This window comes from Eretmochelys imbricata, chromosome 3, assembly GCF_965152235.1.
Source record: "Eretmochelys imbricata isolate rEreImb1 chromosome 3, rEreImb1.hap1, whole genome shotgun sequence".
Taxonomy (NCBI): Eukaryota; Metazoa; Chordata; order Testudines; family Cheloniidae; genus Eretmochelys; species Eretmochelys imbricata.
Window position 1 is genome coordinate 85,265,713 of NC_135574.1, and position 24,836 is coordinate 85,290,548.

A 24,836-nucleotide genomic window follows, 5' to 3' on the forward strand; every position below is an offset into this window, starting at 1 on the left:
GCTAATGCTGATTTAGTTTAATGCTCTGGGGTTTGCACCACGTTCAAAAAACTACACTTTCTCCCCTATTTCCTCCCCTCCCCTTTCTTTCACACAAGTAGCTTGTGTCACACTTCTCCCTTCTCAGCCTCAAGAACAGTGATATCCCCAGCCCCACACCTCACTCTTAAACACCTTCTGACCGCCCTCCGCTCGAGCCCCAGACGCCCCCTTATGCTCCTCACACCGCACATACTCCTGCTTTCCCCATGTCGATCTCGCTCACCCAGCTCTCGCTGGGCGGGCGGCTGTTGAGGGTGGAGTCGAACAGGCCGAGGCGGTTGACAGGCAGGTGCGCTGTCCAATGGGGGCTGGGAGAGTGCGGGGCCGAGAGGAGCGTGTCCAATGGGCGCGCTCGGCGGCCAGTTCCCTGTTACCTGTGCGGGTATAAAGGCGGCTGCGTGCGCGGCGCCCCCTCGCTTACACAGTATGGCCGGCGACATTAGCTAGCGCTCGCTCTACGCTCTTCTCTGCAACAGGGGAACATACGGAATACAAGGAACCGAACCGCCTCGCCTGCCCCGCGCCCGCCCGCCCGGACTGTAACCCCCGCGCTCACGCCGCAGCCGCCGCGCACCCAGGCGGTTTCACTGTTGTTGGTTTTGTTGAAGGGTCACATAACGTTATCCCCTGGAAGGTGACTCGCGGCCGGGGACCCGGCGGCGGCGCGGCCCGTGCAGCAGCCGCCGGGGCGGCCGCCGGGCTGGGGTTAATTTCTGTGGTTGTTGGTTGCCGAGTTGTCGCGCAATGGAGGAGAACGGTGCACACTTCTTCGAAGGGACCGAGAAGCTGCTGGAGGTGTGGTTCTCCCGGGAGCAGCCCTCGCCGCAGGAGCCGCACCAGAGCAAGGGGTCCGGCGATCTCCGCACCATCCCCAGGTTGGCGCGCTGGGGGCGGGCGGAGGGGAGCCGGGCTGTCGCCGGTGGGCGCCGCGAGCCGCTTTGGGGTGCGGTTGGGCTGGGGGGAGGGGCGCGCCTGGCGCTTTCCCGGGTGAGGCTCCGGGGAGGGCGGGGAGCGTTAACCGTCCCCGGCCTGAGGCGCGGCCTGTGCGTGCCCGGGGTGCCGGCCTGACCTTGCCCGCTCCGGCCTCACGCCGAGTGTGACCTTCCCCCGCCTTCCAGGGGCCCCGGGCAGCGCCTCGCTCACAGCCCGCCCGCGGCGCGGTCCCCGCTGGCTGCAGGAGAGCGCGCCCGGGCCCGGCGAAGGTGCTAGTCAGTGACCGGGCTCTGCGCAGGAGCCATGACACCCGCCTCCACCGCGTGGAGCCCGTAAGGCCCTGCTGGCAACATGTGGTGACGGGCCAGGGGAGCCGCGGGGGCAAGTGTCGCAGTGCTGCCCGCGGCCCCGCGCACGCGGAGGGGCCACAGCTGCAGGGGCCGCTGCCTCGTGCGCACCCTGCGGCTTGAGTCAGGGATTCGGTTAGCGCCTGGCCCTTCCCCTGATAACGAAACCCAGGAGGGAGCCGCCTTTATGGCGGGGTCCCCTGCTGCCAAGCGACCGGAGTGAGGAGAAAGGGGTGAGCTGCCCGTAGACCGGCGTGGGCTGTCACCTGTGTCCAGACCTTCCCAAGAGTGGGTATTCACTACTTTCCCCCGCCCACGGAGCCTGCAGTAGGGAAGGAGCGAGCGTGTCGTCTTTCTCTGCTGTGGAGGCAGGGCTGGGGGTTCCCTCGTGGTGGCTATCACAGCAGCCCCAACTCTCTGTAATGCGTAGAGCGGGTTCAGATAACAACCTCCCTCCCCCGCAGGAGATATTAATCTGTGGGGATCCCTTGTCTGTGGTTGTGGCGCGGTGGGGCAGCCTGGCAGGTGATAGGGAGTAGCCCCCTCACAGTGCTGAAGTGTGGCTGGAACCACGATTACACGTGAGTTTCCTGGCTCAGCCTTCCCCTCTTCTCCGCGCCCCCCCCCCCTCAGTCGGGCTGCCTCTCCTATGCCATTGACAAATTCAAGCCAATGAGGTTTGGGTCTGGGTCTGTCACCCAATGGGCATTTTAGGAATGTGCTGGCGCTTCTTCCATCCCACTCATGCGGGGAGGGGGGGAGGAGGAGAGGGCTGGGTCTCTCCTGTGCACGTGCTTCAAACTATTCTGCTTTACGTGGTAGGGACAGCTCTCTGAGCTGTGAATGCTCTGTTTTGTCAGTGCAGTATCTAAGACAAACCTGCTGGGGCACAGGTCTTTGATTAAACAGTGTTGGGCGTGACACACATGAGGTTTCTGCTACTCTAGGTTGTCTCACCAGACAGTGTTGTGTTGCCTAGGGAGGGGTGTCTGCCAAGAGTTAAACATCTGTACTCCCTTTGAGTGCTTGGACTGTAAAGGTGGTTAGCAGAAGGATCTGCCATTGAAGTGATGTGTTCAGATGCTGGAGGTCAGAAGGAAATTACAGTTGTGAATCTTCGTTGTAGATATGTATTTTTCACCACTAATTTCTAAGTATGTTTACATGCTTTTAGTACTGTAGAAAGAGCATGGAAAAAAGCTGATAAGTAGTTTACATACTGTTTAGTAGTTCAGGCAAATGGACACTTATGAGAGAAGTAGTGCTAATGTGCACCAGGTCTCTTAATGTACCCAAGTTGTTTGCTTATATTTCAGTAGTGGCACAAAATACGTTGAGTACTGTAAACTGTCCCTGTTCTGAGGTATTTACTGTCTGAAAGGGAAAAGGGAGATACAACATACAAAGCAGAGTGGTCAGGATGATGACTGGCACACTTTAGTTCCAGGGCTTTTGTATGTAGGAAGCTATCTCCCTAACTTCCTTTTTGTCTAGTAATTATTGGCAAATTTCTTGCAGATTATTGCAGTAGAAGTAGGTCTTAATAATTTGAATCACATGAGGCATTGCAGATCAGCTCAGGAAAGGCATCCCATGTTCAGAGGGATCCACAAGTACTCCTTTTCTTTTTGCAAATACAGACTAACATGGCTGTTACTCTGAAACGTGTTCAGAGAGTGGTAGAAGTGGTTACCGGAAGAATCGGATTGATTGTATCCAGGCTAGCATCCTATGTGGAGAAAAGCTTCCGATTTGGAAAACATACCGTCAAGCTCTTTGGAGTAGCTCATGAGTCAGAGTGCCAATCACAGGACAGCCTGTCAAGAAGCAGGGCAAAAACACCAAATTGGTTGAGAGTTCTATATTTAGGTTTCACCAAGTAACAAGTGCAAACTCAAGTACTATAACAACTGAACCATGGAGTCACAGACCCCCTGAGTACTCTGGTCTACCTGGTCTATTCTATGTCCTGTCCCTCATACTCCATTTGGGGCATGCGAAGGTACTGACTTTCAATGGGAGGTGGGCACCTAAGTGCTCTTTGTGCCTTGGAAAAGCTCATATTTAAAAAAGAACAGTAAAACTAGTTAAACCCGTGCAAGTTGTATTTAGAAAAGGTCTTGTTTGCCAAACTATAGTTCTAGAAGTATGGAGATAAAGCCCTAAAATTTACACTTCAAGAAGCTAGGCACACTTATTTGTATGGTTTATTTTCTTCAATTGAATCAAATGGAGAGGGAACTTATGCTGACTTCTTCCCTTGTCTGTTCAATAGCCACTCTGCAAAAGGGTGGATTTGATTTAAATCATGATTTAAATCGCTAGTCAGAAAGCCTCTGTTTAATCATGGATTTTTACATAAAAGTGCATTCTTGTTGGTTATCACCTTAATACATATTTTTCACTACTCGGATGTAGGCTTCATTTTTAGCAGGTACACACTATACATTTTTCAAGTGATTTATTTTGAAAATTTTTCATATTAGTTTTACAGCTATATCAGAAAATGAATGATTGCTTGGTTATTTCAGTTACCAAAGGTAATTGAAGCAAATAGTTCACTTCCCAATGACTTCATAAATATCTCCAATTCAACAGGTTAATCATTAATATTTGGAGGATTTTCTTGCCATGCTGTATTAGGAGAACATCGCCAAACAGACATATAAATTGTTGTGTTTAACTAAAACCATGATGTATTCTGAATTTTTTTCCTTCAATAGCAAACATATATTTTAACAAAACAAGCATATGAATTTTTGAATTAAACAATCAAGTTTTTTTAATCAGGTTTGTTTTTATTAAAATTATTTTTAACTAAAATAGTTAAATGAAATATAAAAAAATTAAATTGACTGTCAGCCAGGTCAACGTGAAAAACTTAAAATATTGGCTTTGCAGCTAACTCAGTTGTCTTCACCTTCATTTTCCTGTTCATAATCTGGAAAAGAAAAACAACCTTTCCTGCTCTTTCAGGTCCCAAACAATTTCTCAATTTGGAATGAATTAGTCCAAAGGAAGAAAATATTCTCTTCCCACTGGCAGAAGACGCTATTGCTGTTAAAAGTGAGATGATCACTTCAGCAGTCTCTGAATCCAAGTGGTTAAGTGACTTCCACCAGTTCACTGGTGTGACTTTTTTTAAAACATCATCCGCAAACATATATTTCTCGAATGGTTCTTGTTCCCAAACCTGGTCTCTTTTGTGGCCTGCTGCCATTACAGGTTTTCCCTTCTAGTGAGAGAATGGTATGGTAGATTTCAAAGCAATGAAGGCTACACTCAGAAAGACTTCAAGACTTCAGGAATATGCTGCTCAAACAGTTTCACTTTTGTTTCTACTGCCTGTGCTTCCCTTCTCACATTTATCTCCGGTCGTCTTCTCCTTGTCCAGATCTATTCCGCCCCCAACAATTGTCTATTCATTGAACTTTTTGAAACTTTGCACTTTGAGAGAGGTAAGGGATTGACTCTACACAAATTTGCAGAGGGACAATAGGGTTGAGGTCTGTTATTTCTCACCTCTGTGTGTTTATTTATTTAAAAACATTTTCGCTGTTAACAAGCATGTTATCTCTGGAGACACAAATCCACAGTTTCAGAACGGCAAAACAAAGCATCTCCGATGGTATCTTCTAGACCAGCGCTGCTCAAGCTATCTGATGTGGGGGACCGGCAAGTTTTTTTTCCAATGTGCACGCAGACCGGCAGCCGATGGCTCACGGACTGGCACCGGTCCGCGGACCACCACTTTGAGTATTACTGTTCTAGACTGAGCACTGAGTCCTGTTGGGTAGATAGGAAGAATAACCTAAATCTATACAGAAGCTCCTGGAACTCCATAAGATTGGGTCCCTAATCCATGAACTATTGGAACTCATTTGGAAAACTTTTCTTAAACATTACATGAATATATTCTCTTGCTATAGAATTAGAATTTATAATCTCTGTTCCATGATGATATCTTTGTGCTATAATGCATCTTAGTTAATACGATCTTTAGATGGATTTTTCCCTCAAAATCCAATTTAAATAAAAAACTGATTTTTTAAAAAAAAAATCAGTGATTTTTATCCACCCTGCTCGGCAGTCTATTTAAGTACATTCTATACTCTTTGTTTTTCTCCATAACTCTAGAGTAGTAAAGATAGGAACATAAGAATGGCCCTACTGGGTCAGACCAAAGGAGCATCTAGGCCAGTATCCTGTCTTCTGACAGTGGCCAGTGCCAGGTGCCCCAGAGGAAGTGAACAGAACATGTAATCAAGTGATCCATCCACCGGTTGCCCATTCCCAGCTTCTGGCAAAGAGGCTGGAGACACTGTTCCTACCCGCCCTGAAATCCAGAGAAACCCAGAGATCCAGAATAATTTTTAAGAGGTTTATTTCATATCTTTCTGCAGTTAATGTTCATGCATATAACTTTGGGAAGTCATTTCTAAATATGGTTCATTGCTTTTCAAGGAATTATTCAGAGTCTATTAAAGCTCGCTTTTACTTATGAAATCATAGCTACTAACTGTATTTTGAACAGCCAGTCAATCTTCTCGCTTTTTAAAATTTGATCAAAGATTTAAGAACTTCTGTGGTTTGATTTATGGGTCTTAATTACCATGAGATTCTGAAGAAAATAAGTTAAAATCTTATGTTGAACGGTACTGCATACTGTTTTCTCCAATTGAAAATTCCTTATACTTAAGTTTGTGTTGGCATGTCCCAAATATGTAGCAATTCCTCTTTGACAAACAAGATCATGTAAAGAAGTGAAATAAAAATTTCCTTATGGAAGAAATCTATATACATAATTATACTTAATATTTAGATCACTGAGCATTTAATTGTAATACCATTACAATTATTTCTGTTAAAGTAAATCTTCACATGTGAACTAAATTGGTGAAAGCAATACAAATTTCTGAAATGCTTATATCAGACTCTCTCTGCAAACATCTATATTCATAAGTTAGCATTGCTCTTCTATTAAAATTATAGTTAAATATAATTTTTTTAGTTAATTGGAAGTAAATAACTAAAAAAACATTTCTTTATAATATGCTTACAACTAACTGTAAACTGGCCCCTTCACGCTCTGATGGACCCTGCAAGACAAAAATAGGCAGCAGTCATAAAAGTTAAGATAACTCTGGGGCATTCAGCCCTATTCTCTGCAGAAAGATCTTTTCCATTGGTGATACTACGCTTTTAAGCCTGCTTTAAAATTCTGTGGTGGTCTTCACCACTTGGTTTGAAACTAAAAGTGGAACTGTCAGATTACTGGGAGGTGTACAAAATCTTCACACGTGTATAAAGTACAATAAATACAGTTTGCTTCCTACATAACTTTGTGCTTCATCTTTAGAATTCTCACAGAGCTTTGCTAAAGATTAAGTCCATTTCCTTTAAAGAGTGCTTAAGAAAAGTTTACTTTTTTTTCTCATGTCATGAATGCTGGCAGTCTGACTAGATCAGGGGTCTCAAACACGCAGCCCACCAGCTCCCCACGCCGCCGCGCCCCCCCCCCCCCCAGTGTTTACCTAGAGCGGCTCTAGCCTGCTTGCCCTGCTCTAAAATACAGCGGTTCCCAGCCAATGGGAGCTGTGGGGGGCGGTGCCTGAAGGCGTGGCCAGGGCAACACACAGACCCCTGTGGGCCCCACCAGGTTCCGGCCGCTTCCTGGAGCAGCACAGGGGGCAGGGCAGCCCCAATCCCCTGCTGCACCACACACCCCTCCTGCACCCAGATGCCCTGCTCCCCCTCCTGCACCTCAATCCCCTGTCATACCCAGCACCCCTCCTGCACCCTCTAGGGGCGGGGGGGGGTGGAGTTGGGGGTGGGGATTTCGGGGAAGGGGTTGGAATGGGAGCTGGGAAGAGGTGGGGCAGGAGCAGGGCCTCATAGGAGTGGGGGCGGGGCAGCGGAGCGGGGGGTCAGTGATGCGGTCCTCGGGCCAATGTACTAGTTCTCATGTGGCCCTCGTGGTCATTTGAGTTTGAGAGCACTGGACTAGATGGAAATGTCAGTGTGGACCATATTTACCTTCGGATGGTCCACCTCTCTTCACATTCAAAATAGCACCATATCCCTGTGGTAACTACAATAACTGCATATATGGAAAAATAGTATTAGGAAAGCTTGTGTTTTCAGCTATATGTTAGAGCAGTTTAGCAACTGAAATAAGGAATAGCTAGCATGATATGACTGTTCAGCTCTCTGACCACCAAGACCTTTGAAATGTGTTATATGCTGTTTAAAAGCTGTATAGTTACCATAGAAATAAAAATTAAAAAGCGGACCATACCAAAAGAAATTGTAACTATCGTCTTAGTGGTGACAGTTCTGTTTATGCCAATTAAACTATTTTATCTAGAGTTGCATTGCATACACGGATATGAACCTACTTAAAGCAAGCAATTACTTAGCTGCCATTTAATGTTTTGGATGGACTTTTTTCAATTTGAGAAATTGAGTGAATCTTTGCTTCTAGGTTTAAATTGTTGGCTTTAGAATGCTCTTGTACTCTCTACAGATGTAGCCTCAATTTAAATTCTGGTAATGTGTAAGGAATATAAAGTATGGACTTTGAACTACCAGGCAAACATAAATGGTATCAATTTACATAGCTTCAGTAATAGGAGAAATTGAGTTCTGAATCAGTATATGAAACAGTTTGAACCTGAAATCTGTAATGGCTAAAAACAGCACTGTTTACACCAAACATGGTGGATTTTTTAAAAAAAAGAATTTTTTTATTTAAATTAAAAATATAAACTATTTCAAATTTAATTTGAAATTGGCAGTTGATTCAGGTTTAAACTTACTATGATTTATTTTTGTATTTAATTTAAATGATTAAGCAGTACATGTTGTAGCTGACGTTTTAAATTTATACCACTGAACTGCTGATGGAAGTTGTTGGCTAAGCACCTGGAAGCGGAGTTTAAATGCTGAACCTGCTTTTGACAGCAGAGTAGCTGCCTCTTTTGAAGGTGTGCAGGGAATATTTTCTCTTCAGTTTATTCAGTTTGGTTCAATTACTAGTTCATTCAGAGTTAAGAAATCATTTGAGTTATAAAGCTTGAAGGTTTGTTTTTATTTTCCAATCTAGGAATAAAAACAGGGTTTGAGGGGATATGTATGTGCTAGTTGTAAAATCTTGGAGGACATGGTGACCAGAAGCAATAAGTTCAATAATACTTCAGTTTTAAAGGCAAAACATGTTTTGATAAACTTTTAAATTTATCCACCACATTTAAGGTAGTTTTCTTTAAAGTAAATGCTGTTTTTGTGCATTTTTAATCACATTTGAATTTCCATCCAAATTTTTTTACAAATCACAAATAAAAAAGTATCTAGTAAGTCATTCACCATTTTCTCATTGAATAAAAAGGTAAAAATTAAGAATCTGAATAAATGTAAATTAAGCTATATAGTTGTCTAATACATGTGTAGATATAGTGCATCCTCCTGGTTAGCAAGATGTCAAGTTTAGTGTAAAGGATGTATTTAGTTGTAGATAAACCCGTTTTAAAGGTTACCAACCAGTGAGAATCAACCTTTCTTTAGAAAAATAACTGAATAAAATGTGTAAAATAACTAAAATTTATTTAAATCAAGGTTTCTTGCTTGCTGTTTGAAATTATTATTAAAATTGGTAATTTAAATAATTTTGATTTTTAAATCAGTCCACCCTGTCATCAAGTTGTGTATGAAATAGGGGAACAACTACACGGATCCTGTTTTGTTGTAGGTATGTTGTTTCTTCTGGGCAATTAAGGTCTGAATGTGATAACACTCATGAAAGTTGTCCCTTTGACTTCAGTTGAACTACCTGTGCATAAATAGACCACTCACATGAGTGGGAATTCCAGAATGGGCCCTAACAGTTAATATTTGCGGATTTAAAATAAAAATCCGACACCACTGGTAAATTTTAAGGTTATTAGTAACCCATAGTGGAAGCAATAAGACACTAAGTACATTATGCACAGGTTCATACTACCTAGTACAGGTAGACTCTTAAGTACTGTTTGTATTTAACTATGATTGGTCTGTTTGTAATATTGTTCCTATTCAACTAGCTTTTATAGTAGCAATATGCATTTACAGGCTACAACAGAGCATTCTTAAAATAGCATTTATTCAAATTGTTTAGCAACTTAAGATGAAAATGTTGCTTCCATGCAAACTTTTCTTTCAAAAGTCTGAAGAAAATTTGGATTCTTACTATTTTTAAATCCATCATTCAGATGTTACTCAGACATTTGTTTGACTCAAAGAAAAATAAGTCACTTTTTCACACAGCCGAGTTGGTGCATCAACTAAGAAGACTTCATGTTCAGGAAAAATCTAAAAAGTATTTAAAAGATTAAGCTGACTTTTAAACATTGGTTAAAATATAGAACAAACAATCCAAAGGGACATGCAATTTGAAATCTAGTCAGCTTAAAATTAAGTTAAAAGTAGCTTCGTGTTCTGGGCTTCCTAAACCTCCTGACAATTTGAGTTTCCCTTTTTTCAAATTAAAAATATCTTGCCTGTTGCTGCATTAAAAAAACTCTATGCATTACTCTTAATCAAGTAGGAAAACATCTGACAGATATTTCTAAGTTGATGTCCCTTTAGCTTTTACACATTGAAAAATACAATTGTAAATGGTGTGTTATTCTAGAAAATAGTTTCATAACTACCTATTCAGTAGATAGCTGATCTGCATTACAGGATTTCACCTTGGATTTTAAATGTCTGGATAGGAATGTCCCTATTATCAGACTGCTGACCCTGTTCATTTAGCCAGCCTCCATGTTCCTGCTTTCCAATTGCTGAGCATAATCATCTGACAGGCAATAATGCAAAGCAGTACAGCCTGACTGCCCTGGTCATTGCTGTATGAATTCTCCCAGTGAACCATGCTTAATCTGCTAGTGAACTAGTTAAAACATAGTTCTGGATGGGCAGGGACATCTTTATATAAGTGATCTGGTAATTGAGTGTCCTGTAATAAACAATCTTGTGGCAGAGTGTGATGTAGAGTGAAATCCATTTTAAGTTGCTACCTTAGGGTCAGCAAAAATCAGTTGCCTAGTTGTTTGATTAACTTGAAGTTGAATGAAGCTGTATGCGAAACCTTGTCTTAAACCTGTCTTCTGAAGATGATTCATCATAGGGTTTGTCTGCACCAGAGACTTCTGCACATTGTAGTCTCCTACTATAAATGTTACAATAATGTAAATAAAAAGCAACCTACAGCAGTCTCTTACCTCCAAATTGATCTGTATTGGTGCAAATCACTTTTATGCTGATTCAGTATAGTAGTGGGGGGGGTTATATTGGTGTAGCTATAGTTTCATTTGTGCAAAAGTCTCTGGCATATGCAAGCCCTTAGAGCAGTCATTCTGAACCTTTGCCATACTGGGACTCCCCCTCCTTTCCAATTAGCAATACAAAAATGGCTTGGTTGTCACAACTCAAACACCTGTTTGTAATCATAGGTTAAGAACCCTTGCCATATTCTGCCTCTGCAGATAAACTTTCAGAATAAAGTAGCACTTCACTGATAAGTGTTCTGCAAGGGCTGATCTACATTCAGCAAGGAAAAATCCTTGGTTCTTTGAGCTTAAACACACCATTCAGAACTTTGCCTTGTGAAAGTCAGAAAATACCAGTGTGGAAGACAAGCTGCTGCTGAGTGCCTATTTCCTTTCTTAAAGTAGAGGCATGCATTTACCTGGTGAAAGTTGTAAACTTCAAAGCCTTATCAAGTACCGTTGTCCGTTCTGCTGGCATTGCTTTGCTGCCAAAGCTTTCTGGTGAATTGAGTGACAAGTTTGTGGTATAATAGACTTGACCCTAGTCACAAGGCTGCTGTGTTGCTTAGGCACAATCAGTGAAAATACCAATTGTGCCCAAATACAAGACTGTTTCATAGATATCAAGGCTAGAATGGACCATTGTGATCATATAGTCTGATCTCCTGTACAATCCAGGCCATAGAACCGTTCCCAAAATAATTTCTAGAGCATATTTTAGAAAAACATCTGGAGATGGAGAATCTACCATGACCCTTGGTAAATTGTTCCAATGGTTAATTATTCTCACTGTTAAAATCAGTGCTTTATTTCCAGTCTGAATTTGTCTAGCTTCAACTTCCAGTCATTGAATTGTGTTATCTTTGCTAGGTGGAAGAGCCCATTATCAAATATTTGTTCTCCATGTAGGTACTTTTAGACTGTAACCAAGTTACCCCTTAATCTTCTCTTTAAGATATAGTGATAGATGAAAGGAGCTCAATCTGTGGCATGTTTTCTGATCCTTTAATCATCCTCATGCCTCTTCTCTGAACTGTCTCCAAATTATCAACATCCTCCCTGAATTATGGACACCAGAACTGGATACAGTGTTCAGCAGTGGTCGCACCAGTACCAAATATAGAGGTAAAATAATCTCTCTGCTCTTTGAGATTCCTCTGCTCATGGATTCAAGGATTACATTAGCCCTTTTGGCAACAGTCTCTCATTGGGAACTCATGTTCGGCTCATCCTTCTCCATGACCCCTAAATGTTTTTCTGAGTCACTGCTTCCCAGGATACAGTCCCCCATCTTTTAAATATGGCCTACATTCTTTGTTCCTAGATGTGTATATATTTAGCCATATTAAAACATAGTTTGCTTGAGGCCAAGCAATCTGGCTTGCTCTGTATCAGTGACCTGTCTTCTTTCCTTATTTTACCACTCCCCTAATATTTGTCATCTGCAAACTTTCAAGGATTTTGGTTTTCTTCCAGGTCACGTCTAAAAATGTTAAATAGCATAGGACCAAGTACTCATCCCAGTGGGACCCCTCTAGAAACACCCTCTAAATGCTGATTCCCCATTTACAACTACATTTTGAGAGCTATTTGCCAGCTTTTAATGTGTGCCCTGTTAATTTTATCATTCTATTTTTTAATTACAATGTCATGCAGTACCAAGTCAAATGCCTTACAAAAGTTTATTACATCAACACTATTACCTTTATTAACCAAACTTGTAGTATCATATAAAAAATGTCAAGTTAGAAAGAATCCATCTTCATAAACTCACGTTGATTAGCATTACTTATATTACCCTCCTTTAATTGATTATTAATCAAGTCTTGTATCTGCCATTCTGTTATCTTACCCTGGATCAGTGTCAAACTGACAGGCCTATAATTACCTGAGTCATTTCCTTTACCCTTCTTAATGTTGTGCCATTATTTACCTTTTTTGTAATCTTTTGGAACTCCTCCAGTGTTCCAAGACGTATTGAAAATAAACATTATGGTCCAGCAAGTTCCTCAGCCAGCTCTTTTAAAACTGTTGGATTCAAGTTATCTGGACTTACTGATTTAAACATTTTTAACTTTAGTAGCTGCTGTTTAACATCCTCCAGAGATGCAGTAGAATGAAAGTGTTAGCATATGACTATTTCATCTGTTTTTCCAAATACAAAACAAATATTTATTGAACACTTCTGACTTTTCTGTTTTGATAATTTTGCCATTTCCATCTAGTAATGGACCAATGCTGTTAGCATTCTTTGTTTTAATTTTAAGCTCCTTATTAGCCTTAACTCTGGTGGCCAAAGATTTTTCCTTGTTCCTTTGGTTATCTTATCAATTTGCTAACAATTCCTATTTTCTGATTTATATTTATGCCGTCATCTTCCCCTTTCTTCCATTTGTTTTATATTTTTTATAGCTCACTTCGCTTCCCTTCTAAACTAGGTTGTTTTTAACCAATAGTCTTCTTCCTTGTGTGTGGCTTTTCAGACCTCTAGTAAAGTCCTTAAACGGTTTGCAATTATCATTCACATTTTTTCCTATTAATTTGTTCCAACTAATTAGGCTCAGTAATTTTCAGCTTTGTGAAACTGACATTTTCAAGAACCATATATATTACTGGTTTGGACTTCATTCTGTTTGTACTTTATAAATGTGATTAAATTGTTATCACTTGTACCTAAACTACAGTTAGCTCTAAGTTGTGTGATTAGTTCTTCTTTATCCCTCAAGATGAGGTCTAGTGTAGAATTCCCCTCTGTTCGAGGCAACATTTTTGAGTTAGGAAATTGTCATCTCTAATAATTAGATATTCTGTGGGTGATTTAGTACTGGTGCATCATATGTCCAGCATATGTTTTGAAGTCCTCTGTGATCACACAGCTTTTTTTCTTACACATGATAGGTAGTTGTGTAAGGAGCCAGTCATCCTATTCCCTGGTGTGATTTGGTGGTCTGTAGCAGATGCCAACCAGTACACACCTTATACTTTATCTGTTAGGATGTTGATCCACAAGCTTTCAAAATCATTTTCTAAGTTCAGTGACTCCCAAAACATTTTTTGACAGTGCCATTCCCATTCCTGTTTTTGCCCACTTGATCCTTTCTAAATAGGTTACAACCATTGATTTAAATAATCCTGTCATGGAGATCATTCCCCATCAGGTTTTAGTAATACCAATTAGGTTGAATTTATGTTCCAAAATGTTCCAATTCCAGTTCCAATTCCTCTGGTTACCCATGCTCTTGGCATTGGTATATAGGCAAATGAAGAATTTCTTCATGTCCTTTGGTTTCTTGATTAATTTTGTTGCAGCATCTTGATTTTGTGGTAAATGAGTGCTTATATCTTCCTTCTAGCCAGCTTGTCTCTTAGGAGATTGGTTCGCTTTCTACTGAGATGGAGGTCATCTAAACTATGCAGTCTCCTTTTACCATAGAAGGTGGTCAGTGTTCCACAATATCAAACGTCTACACCGCTTACCTAGCTAGTACTTCACTTCCAGAGTCTTCTGCCTTGTCTTCCTTTGCTCGCAGGACAAGAAGAAACTGTGATCACTTGGAAATTCTTCTCCTTCAGCACCCTTCCAAGTACCCTGAAGTCTTTTTGTGATCTGTGATATCCCACAATACAGTGTCATTAGTGATATGAACCATCACAAATGGATCCTTGCCCATTAACTTGAGAATCCTATTTATTGTTAGTGATGTCTCATGTTTTGGCTCTGGAAAGGCAGCACACCATCCTGTTGTCCTCCTGTGCCTTGCAGAATGTTTTTCTCAGTTCTTCCAAACATTGAATCTCCAACAAGAATAGTCTGTCTTCTTTAGACAGTTGGAGAACTCTTCTTAGGCAAACTTGATATTTTTTCTTTTTTCTTACAGGTTGAGTTGAGCTATCATCTACAGGGTTAGATGGTGTCCCGTATGTTCCCTTGGACCAGCTGGATCTTGAGGTATCTTCCACAGTTTCCATGTTGAGGACCTGGTATCGATTGGAAACTGCTAGCTGTGTGGAATTCCTCCTGGTCCTCTTTTCTCTGGTAGCCACAGCCTGCCCATCTTAAGCTGTCCCCAGCTGTGTAGAACACCACTGCGACCTCTTCTCATGCTTTCACACTGCTAGGTCTCCCCTGACTTCCTCTCTCTCATTCTTTGGTGGCCAGCTCCTTTTTTTCTTGAACCTGGTGTACTGATGGTTCTTGCATCTAGGAACTCCTCAGTGTCTCTATTTGCCCCTTAATCTAAGAATCTTTTTCCAACACAGCCACCAGCTTGCATTTCATGCACAGGAAGTCACTTCTGACTTCAGACAGGAAAGAAAACATGGCACATCTGTGGCAAGTCACCACAGCTGTTCTGTTGCTGGTCATCTTGAAATCTGAGTGGGACCTGGAAGGAAAAAAATCTCAATTTCTCTAAGCTCCTGCCATAACTGTTTTCTGCCTCTATTCATGGCTCTGGAATTTGCCTGGGAACTGATTTTTTTATACCAAAGTCACCCTGCTTAGCTCATTTCCGCTCTGCCCCTTACCACCAGGCAGCAATTAACAATTCAGACTTCAGACAGTGGGATTGATCAATGCTCCACATTTCAGTCTTGGCATGTCTACAAACTTAAGTCGACATACAGGCACCGGAGTAATTATGTTGTTTGTGCATGTCCATGCCACAGTCATTGTGTCAGTGGAGTGCATCCTCACTAGCAGTATTTGGATGCATAGCCGCAGGGAGTTTTGGGAGGGGCTTGCAAACGGGTGATTGGGCACATGGCTTCAACTTCCCATGATATGCTTTTCTCCCTCCCCTGAGTTCATCTGCAACCTGTAATATTTTTGCCTTTTTTCCAAAAGGCTGGCATAACTACATGTATGCCATCTCTAGAAAAATATGGACTTTACACAGCTGTGCACTATTATTGTGAGCGTTACAAAAACCATGCACCTTATCCAGTGGTATTTCCAGAACCATGAGAGGAGCCGCTGCACAGAACATTGCAGTGTCCTTCAAGTAGCCTTGCTGGAAGCCATGGAACAAAACAATTCCTGATCGTTGTCAATCGCACAGCAGCTGAACACAATGGTATGCCAATTCTGGTCCCAAGAAACAAGCTCTGATTGGTGAGATTGTATCATTATGCAAGTATGGGATGATGAGCAAGTAGCTGCAGAACTTCTGTACACATAAGGCCACTTTCCAGGAACTGTGTGCTGAGCCCTCCCCAGCCCTGCAGTGCAGCAACACTAAAATGAGACATGCTCTGACAGTGGGAAAAGCGAGTGGCAATTGCTGTGTGAAAGCTTGCAATGCCAGATTGCTACTGGTCAGTGGGGAATCAATTTGTATTTGGGAAATCCACCATGGGGTTGCTGTAATCAAAGTATGCAGGGACATTAATCGCCTTCTCCTAAGAAGGGTTGTCACTCTGGGCAATATGCAGGAGATACTGGGTGGTTTTGCCGCAGTGGGGTTATCCAACTGCAATGGAGCAATAGCATGCATATCCTTATTGGCACCAGACCACCATTGCCACAGAGTACATAAACAGCAAGGGATACTTTTCTATGGTGGTGCAAGTGCTGGTGTATCACTGGGGATGTTTTATTGACAATGTGGGATGGTCTGGGAAAGTGTCTGACGCATGCATCTTTAAGAAGACAGGTCTTTTCAGAAAGCTGTAAGCAAGGATTTGTTTTCCAGATTGCAAAATCACCATTGATGTTGAAATGCCAATAGTGATCCTGGGAGACCCAGCCTGCCCCTTACTCCTATCGCTCATAAAACCATACATCAGACATCTGGAATGCAGCAATGAGCGATTAAACAATAGGCTCAGTAAGTGCAGAATGGTTGAATGTGCCTTTGAGCGTTCGAAGAGTTGCTGACCTGGAGCAGTATATCTTGGGGAGACTTTGAAAACCCATTTTATTAATGACTGTGATGGTGCAGCCAATCTGGGCCAGGCTGGGTCCTATAAGAAGGGCTGCAGGGGAGAGAGGAGCTGAGTCTCCTGGAGCTTGAGGGAGGAGGACTGGTTGCCTGTAGAGAGAAGTATCTGATACAGAGCAATGCTGGGCAGGGTTGGGGGAGGAAGCGGAGCTCCAGCCTGGCCGGCTCCTAGACTGTGGTCTTGATACAGGGGCCAAGTAGGTGCTGGGGCTATGGGAAAGTGGCCCAGGGAAAGCAGGTAGTGGCAGAGGGGAAGACGAGGCAGTGAGCAGTTGCCTGCTATAGGGTCCCTGGGTTGGGGCACAGAGTAGCTGGTGGGCCTGTCCCCCCCACCCCCCTTGCCCCACTGGCTGCCAAGGGAAGTGGCCAGCCAAAGGATTGCAGTTTGCCCCTAAGCGAAGGGCTGGAGTAGGGGCTGTAGTTCACCACTGCAGTGAGAGGGCAGGCGAAGGACTGTTGGCTCACCTGGAAGGGGGGAGATACCTGAGTTGGAGCACAGCCAGAGGGCCGTGCCCTGAAGAGGCTGCTGTGGTCCGGGGCAACGCGGATCCCCACAGACAGCAGAGACAATGGAGAAGCAGTGAGGGAGAGTGAGACACAAGAGGACGATGCCCTGCTGGTGAACAGAGCTAATTCCCGGAGCAGCCAGCAGGAGTCGCCACGGTGGCGAGCACAGCCTGTTACAATGACTCTCAGTAATGTGTGGTGCTTTTGTGTTGTGCCTACCAATAGTCTGAATCTTGCTGTGTATGTAGTGATATTACCTTGGAAAAAATACCTGCTGCTTTGCTCTGAAAACTCCCAGCCCCCACCCACTAGCAACACTAGAGCTGCGTCCCACCCTGCTGCTGGGGAGACATTCCATTCAGCCTTGGCCTTCCAAAGGTACTGCTGGTGAATGGGGAGTGTACTTGATGTCTGCGGAATGGGCATTGACCCAGCAGCTCATCTGTGGTGGGGGGCTAGAACAATGGCTGCCATGAGTGAGGGGAGTGTGGGCTACTGCTTAGAGCGTGGAAGGGATGGGAGCCAGGACTCCTGACTTCCATCCACCACTCCAGGTCTTTGTGAGGTTGTGCTCACCCCAGTGCCTCAGTTTCCCTATTCCTCCCTCCCCACACTTCGAATTAATAAAGATTTCGTTGTCAAGACCTGGACTTTTCATTTCTATGTGTGCAAAAAAAAAAAAAAATTGACCAAGACTTAAACCTTGGAAAGATGGGAATACAGTGGGGAGTGGGATAACACATTCATCTCTTTAAAAATCAGTATGTATGGCTGTGATTCTGTGCACCCTTGCCTGAGGCTGAGTGGAAGGGATATGGTGTTTGCCCCGCACACCTAATGGAATGTGTGTGGGGAGGGGTAGTACAGCAATGTTGGAATGCAGTTCTGCAGAGGGAGTCAAGCCTCTAGCTTTCTCCTGTAGGTCAACCAGATGCCTCAACATGTCTTTGTTCCTTCTGAATCCCCATCATCACCTTCTCTGTGCCATGCTCATTCTTATGGGCTTTTCTCCTGCTCATAATGTCCATTTTTTCTGTGAGCATAATCCTCCATGCCCTCTGCTCAGTTTCCACTGTCCGAGAGGTATTCATTATTTCATGAAACGTAGTCATGCATTTTCTTTCGCCTTCGTATTATCTGGGAGACCCTCTCCTCTGGTGTGGAGGATATGAAGGGCTACACTTTCAGCTGTAAAACAGGCACAGCACAAAGGGACCATTGTCAGTGCAAACTTGCCATATAAAAATCCTTCCCCTGAATCCATGCAAGTGTAAAGCAGAACATTTTCATTTCTACAAGGTATTCATAGAACTTGTTTGCTGTCCTAGCTATGGTAAGTAGGGCAAGGGTGCTGGACCATCTGCAGCAGTACTGGCAGTGGGGGGAATGACCCGCAGCAAAACCATAGGTGCTCAGGGGGCCATGCCACCTTCCCTTTCTAACCTGAACATTGTCTGGAGGTCAGGGTCTGGCATTCCCCTTCCCAAACTGCAAGCTGAGGTGATGAGGGGCATGTGTCTGTGCATGTGATAGCCTATGGCCACTGAAACCTTTTCCCTTTCTTCCCCTGCCACTGTTGCTCTCCAGGACCTGAGGCACCACCCCCTCTCCAGTCCTGAAGCTGGACCTGGGCACCGTTAGCTTCCCAGGCAGCCTGGGACACAGTGGGAGGCTTGGACCATCCACCTGCCCCACACAGGGGGACAGGGTGCCCAAGAGCAGTCCTTGGCCTGCCTCTTCAGTCTGCCCTAGGCTTGCAGTTTGCATGGACAATGCCAACCCCTGCCACCCAGACTACAGCCATGTAGTGTAAAGCATGGGGGAAGGGGTGGAAAAACACAAGAGGGGCCCACAGGCACTAGTGTTTGTGGGTCAAGCAATTGAAGTGAATATTACCAACATCTGTAGATAACCCTTGCTGATACGTTCCTGAAAGTAACAAAGGTGGCAAGGGAACAGCTGCTGCAAGTGTCCAGGTACATACTGGGTCCTTATGCTGTCTACTGCAATGATGCCTGCCAAATTAATACTGGAGTAGCATGTGAAAGTGTCTTACCATGGTGGAAGAAATAAGGCAGCCTTCCCCAGAAACCTTCTACAATGGATTAAAGTACCTCAATGATAGTTTCCTGAAGATCTCTGTGGAGGATTCACAGGACATCCCTCTGAACATAAACAGTGTTTTGCAGAGCACCCTCTGCCTAGCTGGTCCAGGCACTGGGAAGCAGGTAGCCACTGTACTGCAACTGGTTTTTTAAATTTAAAAAAAAAAAATGACACCACCCCCTCACACACAATATTTAACTTACTCACCTGAAGTTCCTTCCCTGTAGTCATGCTCAGCCATGCTGCTGTTTTGCAGATGTGGTCACCCCATCTCAAAAAAGATAATTGGAATTGGAAAAGGGCAATAAGAATGACTGGCATATGGAATGACTTCTGTATGAGGAGAGATTAATAAGACTGGGACTTCTCAGTGTGGAAAAGACTACTGGGGAGTGGGGGAGGGATAAGACAGAGGTCTATAAAATCATGAGTGGTGTGGAGAAAGTAAATAAGGAAGTGTTATTTACACCTTCTCATAACACAAGAACTAGGGGTCACCAGATGAAATTAATAGGGAGCAGGTTTAAAACAAACAAAAGGAAGTATTTTTTCACACAACACACGGTCAACCTGGTGGAACTCCTTGCCAGAGGATGTTTTGAAAAGTGAAGACTATAACGGTTCAAAAAAGAGCTAGATAAGTTCCTGGAGGATAGGTCCATCCATGGCTATTAGGCAGGATGGGCAGGGATGGTGGCCCTAGCCTCTTTTTGCCAGAAGCTGGGAATGGGCAACCAGGGATGGATCACTTGATTACCTGTTCTGTTCATTTGCTCTGGGGCACCTGGCACTGGCCACTGTCAGAAGACAGGATACTGGGCTAGATGGACCTTTAGTCAGACCCGGTATGGCCATTCTTATACAATGGATCCCCTGCTCATCTGTCTCCAATTGTCATCCTCCTCAGTGTTGCCTGCGGTGGCCTGGAACTCTGACTCCTCAGAGGTATCCATGCTGCTCTTGGGGGTTGTGGTGGGGTCATTGCAGAGAATAGCATGCATTTCCTTGTAAGAGTGGCATGTCTGCAGATTCACACAGGCAGCACTGCATTGATTTAACCTCAAAAATGTGAAGCATCTCTACAACCATAAGGGCTAGAAACTCCCTTCTCTAAATGAAAAGGTCACCGCTCCCCATAAACTGTGTTTCAGGCTGTCACAGGCTGAAGAACTCTACTTAGTGTACCTTCAACTGTACCTACATCAGTCCCCAGGCATGGTATTCAGCAACACTTAGGTCATGTCTACACTAGCGAACTTACAGAGGCACTGCTGTACCTTTGCAGCTGTCCTGCTGTACGATGGATCATGTAGCCGCTCTGTGACGACAGGAGAGAGTGCTCCTGTTGACATAATAAACCATCTCAACAAGCAGCAGTAGTTACATCTGCTTCTGCCACCAACATAAGTGTGCACATGAGTGCTTAGGCTGGTGAAACTTGTCACCCAGGTTTTTTCACATCCCTGTTGATGGCATAAGTGGTAGTGTAGACATGGCCTTAAAAATCAATTTTAAGTAAGTAGGTGTTGACTCTCAGCTCACTTACTAGTCATTTGTTCTTCTGTTTTCCAAAACTTTAAATAAATGAGAACTAGAAGTTTGATCCAGTACTTCCTGGTTTTCTTTCTTGTATACACACATTCAGAAACTTTTCTTGGAGCAGTAGTCATTTAAGTATTAAATTACTAGAGGGTTTTATGCTTAGCTGAGCTGTACACCCAGGCAGGCCACTCGTCACCCCCTCTGATCAAAACCCTATTGATTTTGTCAAAAAATGGGAATCCAGAAAAGTCTGACTTCACTAAAATCAGGCTTTTCTGATTTTGGACAGTATTACAGGGTTTGGACTTTAGGGAGGGGCAGGGCAAGGAGGGCTGGCTAGAGGAAGGGCTGGCCACAAGTAGCTGGCCTGGAGCTACTAAAATCAAGCCCATGATGCACTTTTGAAAAACCTGGTAAACATAAGAGGTGGAAGGAGATTGTGCTGTCTTTTGAGTGTATAAGAGCAGAGCAAAAAAGGTAAGCACAGCCAATACTGTAGACATACAGCTAACTTAATAGTACGGGCTGTCTTATTCAAGCACCTACTATACAGGGTGGATAAAAACCAATGATTTAAAAAAAAAAACAATTTTTTATTTAAATTGGATTTTTTTGATAAAATGCTTTTTGAGGAAAAAATCCATCTAAAGGTAGTTTTAATTAAGATACGTTATAGCTCAAAGATATCTCATTATGGAATACAGATTATAAATTCTAATTCATAGTATTAGACAATATATTAATGTAATGTTTAAGAAGTTTTGCAAATGAGTTCCAATAGCTCATGGATTAGAGACCCAATCTTATGGGGTTCCAGGGGCTTCTGTGTAGATTATTTAGGTTATTCTTTCTATCTACCCAACGGGGCTCAGTCTAGAAGATATCATCAGAAATGCTTAGTTTTGCAGTCCTCAAACTGTGATTTGTGTCTCCAGCGATAACATGCTTGTTAATAGCAAAAATGTTTTAAAATAAAAAAAAATAGAGGTGAGAAATAACAGACCTCAATCCTTTTGTCCCTCTGCAAATTTGTGTACACAGAGGCAATCCCCTACCTCTGTCTAAAAGTGCAAAGTTTCAAAAAGTTCAGTGAATAGAAGATGGTTGGGGGTGAAATAGATCTGGAGAAGGAGAAGTCTGGAGATAAATGTGAGGGGGAGGGGAAACAGGCAGTAGAAACAAAAGTGAAACTGAGCAGCATGTTCCTGAAGTCTTGAGGTCTTCCAGTGTAGCCTTCATTCCTTTGAGATCTACCATACCATTCTCTCACTAGAAGGGAAATCCTACAGTGGCAGCAGGCCATAAGAGACCCAGTTTGGGAATATTTTAATGAAGTTCCTATACTTGTTGGTAAGACAGGCATGTGTGCAAAATGCAAACAGTGCAACAAAGAAATTCAAGACTGGGTTGCCCAAATGAAACGTCATCGTGAGAAGTGTTCATTCTCAGGAGGAGGCTGCATTGAAGACGATGAAAGGAACATGTCTGAACATGTAGGATCTTCAGGTTGGTAAACTTCTCTATTTCATGCTTTTCTTAAGGACTGCCTATCTTCCTTCTGGACTATTCTTGAATTCTCATGTTTGAGCAAAAAATATAGTTGTTACTCTGTGGTACTATCATTTAAGATACAGTTGTGATAAAAAAATAAATAGCTGAAATAGGCAGATCTTCTTTTACAGTTTCACCTTTAAAGTAGTACTGAGTATCAGTAAATGCAATGAGTAATACTAAATGAGCAGTATGGTAATAATTAAATAACTGCATTGACTTGTTTTGTTTAGGAGAATCCATCCTTTACAGGATTCTAAAGACTATCCACCTTCAAGATCACCATTATTTTCTACAGTTTCAGTGTTATCTGCCAATGATAGTGTTTCAGTCACGTCATGTATGTCACATAGCCAATATATCACCTGTAGCAAAAAGAAAAAAAAATCTCCATCCTCCAGAAACAACCATAGATAAATTTGTGATAAGAACCTGCAGATTACAAAAAGAGGTAATTGATGAAAAAATTGCCCAGTTTGTTTATGCAACAAACCCTCCTTTCCATATGATTGAGAACCCACACTTCATTAACATGGTTCAGTCATTAAGACCAGGATACAGTCCACCCAACAGAACAGATGTCGCAGGCAAATTGCTGGATAAAGTAAAGTGTATGAAAGAGAAATTGAGCAGTGTGCAAAAGGTCTAGAGGGTGCAATTGTTAACCTGAGTCTTGATGAGTGGAGCAATGTCACCAGTGATCCTGTTGTATGTGCTTGTGTGACAACAGAAGAAGGGAATGTCTTCCTTACAGAAACAATTGCTACATCAGGAAATGCACACACAGCAGAATATTTACAAGAAGTAGCAGTAAAAGCTATAACAAACTGTGGGAAGAAAAAAAATTCAAATGTGTAGTACGCCACTTGGTCACAGACAATGCTGCAAATATATCCAAGATGAGAAGCAACTTAGAACAGAGTAAAGAGAGTCCCAAGCTAATAACGTACAGTTGCAGTGCTCATTTGATGCACCTCCTAGTCAAAGACTTCTGTGTTCCAGAAATAAAGGCTAATGTTGAAATTGCAAAATACTTCCATAACAACCATTTTGTAGCAGCTGCTCTGAAAAAAGTGGGAGAAACCAAGCTAACTCTTCCACAAGACATGGGATGGAACTCAGAAGTGGACTGTTTTGAGCACTATATCAAGAACTGGCCTAATCTGATGAGTTTGTGAACAAAATCGTGAAAAAATAGATGGCATTCTCACAGCCAGAGTTCTCAACATTGAGCTTGAGAAATGTTGAACACATGCAGAGTACCCTGAAGCCTATTTCTGTAGCCTTGAACAAAATGCAGGAAAATAGCTGTTTTATTGCTGATGCTGTTGAAATTTGGATGGAACTGAGTGAGATCTTAAAAAGAGAAATATGCAATGGCAGAGTTAAATTACAAGCATTAAAAAAACAAATGGGACAAGCACTATCACCAGCTCATTTTCTTGCAAAGATTCTCAAGACTCGGTATCAGGATCAAACCTTAACTGCTGAAGAAGAGGAGTTGGCTATGACATGGACATCCAACAGTCATCCCTCCATAGTGTCTACTATAATAAACTTCAGAGCTAAGGGTGAACCATTCAAAAAATGTTTGCTGCTGATTTAAAGAAAGTCACACCAGTGAACTGGTGGAAGTCACTTAACCACTTGGATTCAGAGACTGTTGAAGTGATGATCTCGCTTTTAACAGAAGTAGCTTCTTCTGCTGGTGGGGAGAGAATATTTTTCTTTGAACTAATTCATTCTAAATTGAGAAATTGTTTGGGACCTGAAAAAGCAGGAAAGCTTGTTTTTCTATTCCAGTTTGTTCATAATCTGGAAAATGAAGGTAAAGATGATGGAGTTAGCTGCAGAAGCCAATATTTTAAGTTTCTCTTGTTGATCTGGCTGACATAGTCGATTTAATGTTTTTTTTTTAAATTTCATGTAACTATTTTAGTTAACAATTTTAACAAAAACAAACCTGATTTTAAAAAACTTGACTGTTTAAATTCAAAAATTCATACGCTTGTTTTGTTAAAATGTTTGCTGTTGAAGAAAAAAGTCTAAAATATATAATGTTTTAGTTAAATAAAACAATGTAAATGTCTGTCTGGTGATGTTCTTCTCCTAATACAGTGTGGCAAGAAAATCCTCCAAATGTTAATGATTAACCTGTTGAACTGGAGATAGTTCACCTCCCAATGACTTCATAAATATCTGCTTCAATTACCTTTGGTAAATGAAATAACCAAACAGTCATTCATTTTCTGATATAGCTATAAAACTAATCTGAAAAGTTTTCAAAATAAATCACTTAAAAAATGTCTGGTGTTTACCTTCTAAAAATGAAACCTACATCTATCTCTGAGTTGTGAAGAATATGTATGAAGGTTCTAAAAACCAACAAGAATGCACTTTTATGTAGAAATCCATGATTAAATAGTCTTCCTGACTTTAAATCATGATTTTAATCAATTTGGTTTAAATCAAATCCACCCTGCATACACTACTCAAAACTTGCTATGAGATGCACTGAGAATTAGGAGTATCTTCAGATTGGTTAACCAAGAAATAATTGT

General features: G+C 42.5%; 1 protein-coding gene across 1 annotated transcript in view; it reads left to right on the forward strand.

Moving 5' to 3' along the window:
• Positions 1 to 472: 472 nt before the first annotated feature.
• AMD1 (adenosylmethionine decarboxylase 1) overlaps positions 473 to 24,836 on the forward strand; it is a 43,901-nt gene continuing 19,537 nt past the window's right edge. The window contains exon 1 of the mRNA XM_077812944.1: positions 473 to 917. Within this exon, the coding sequence (XP_077669070.1) occupies positions 787 to 917 (131 nt within the window). The 5' untranslated portion in view covers positions 473 to 786. The remainder of the gene's footprint in view (positions 918 to 24,836) is intronic.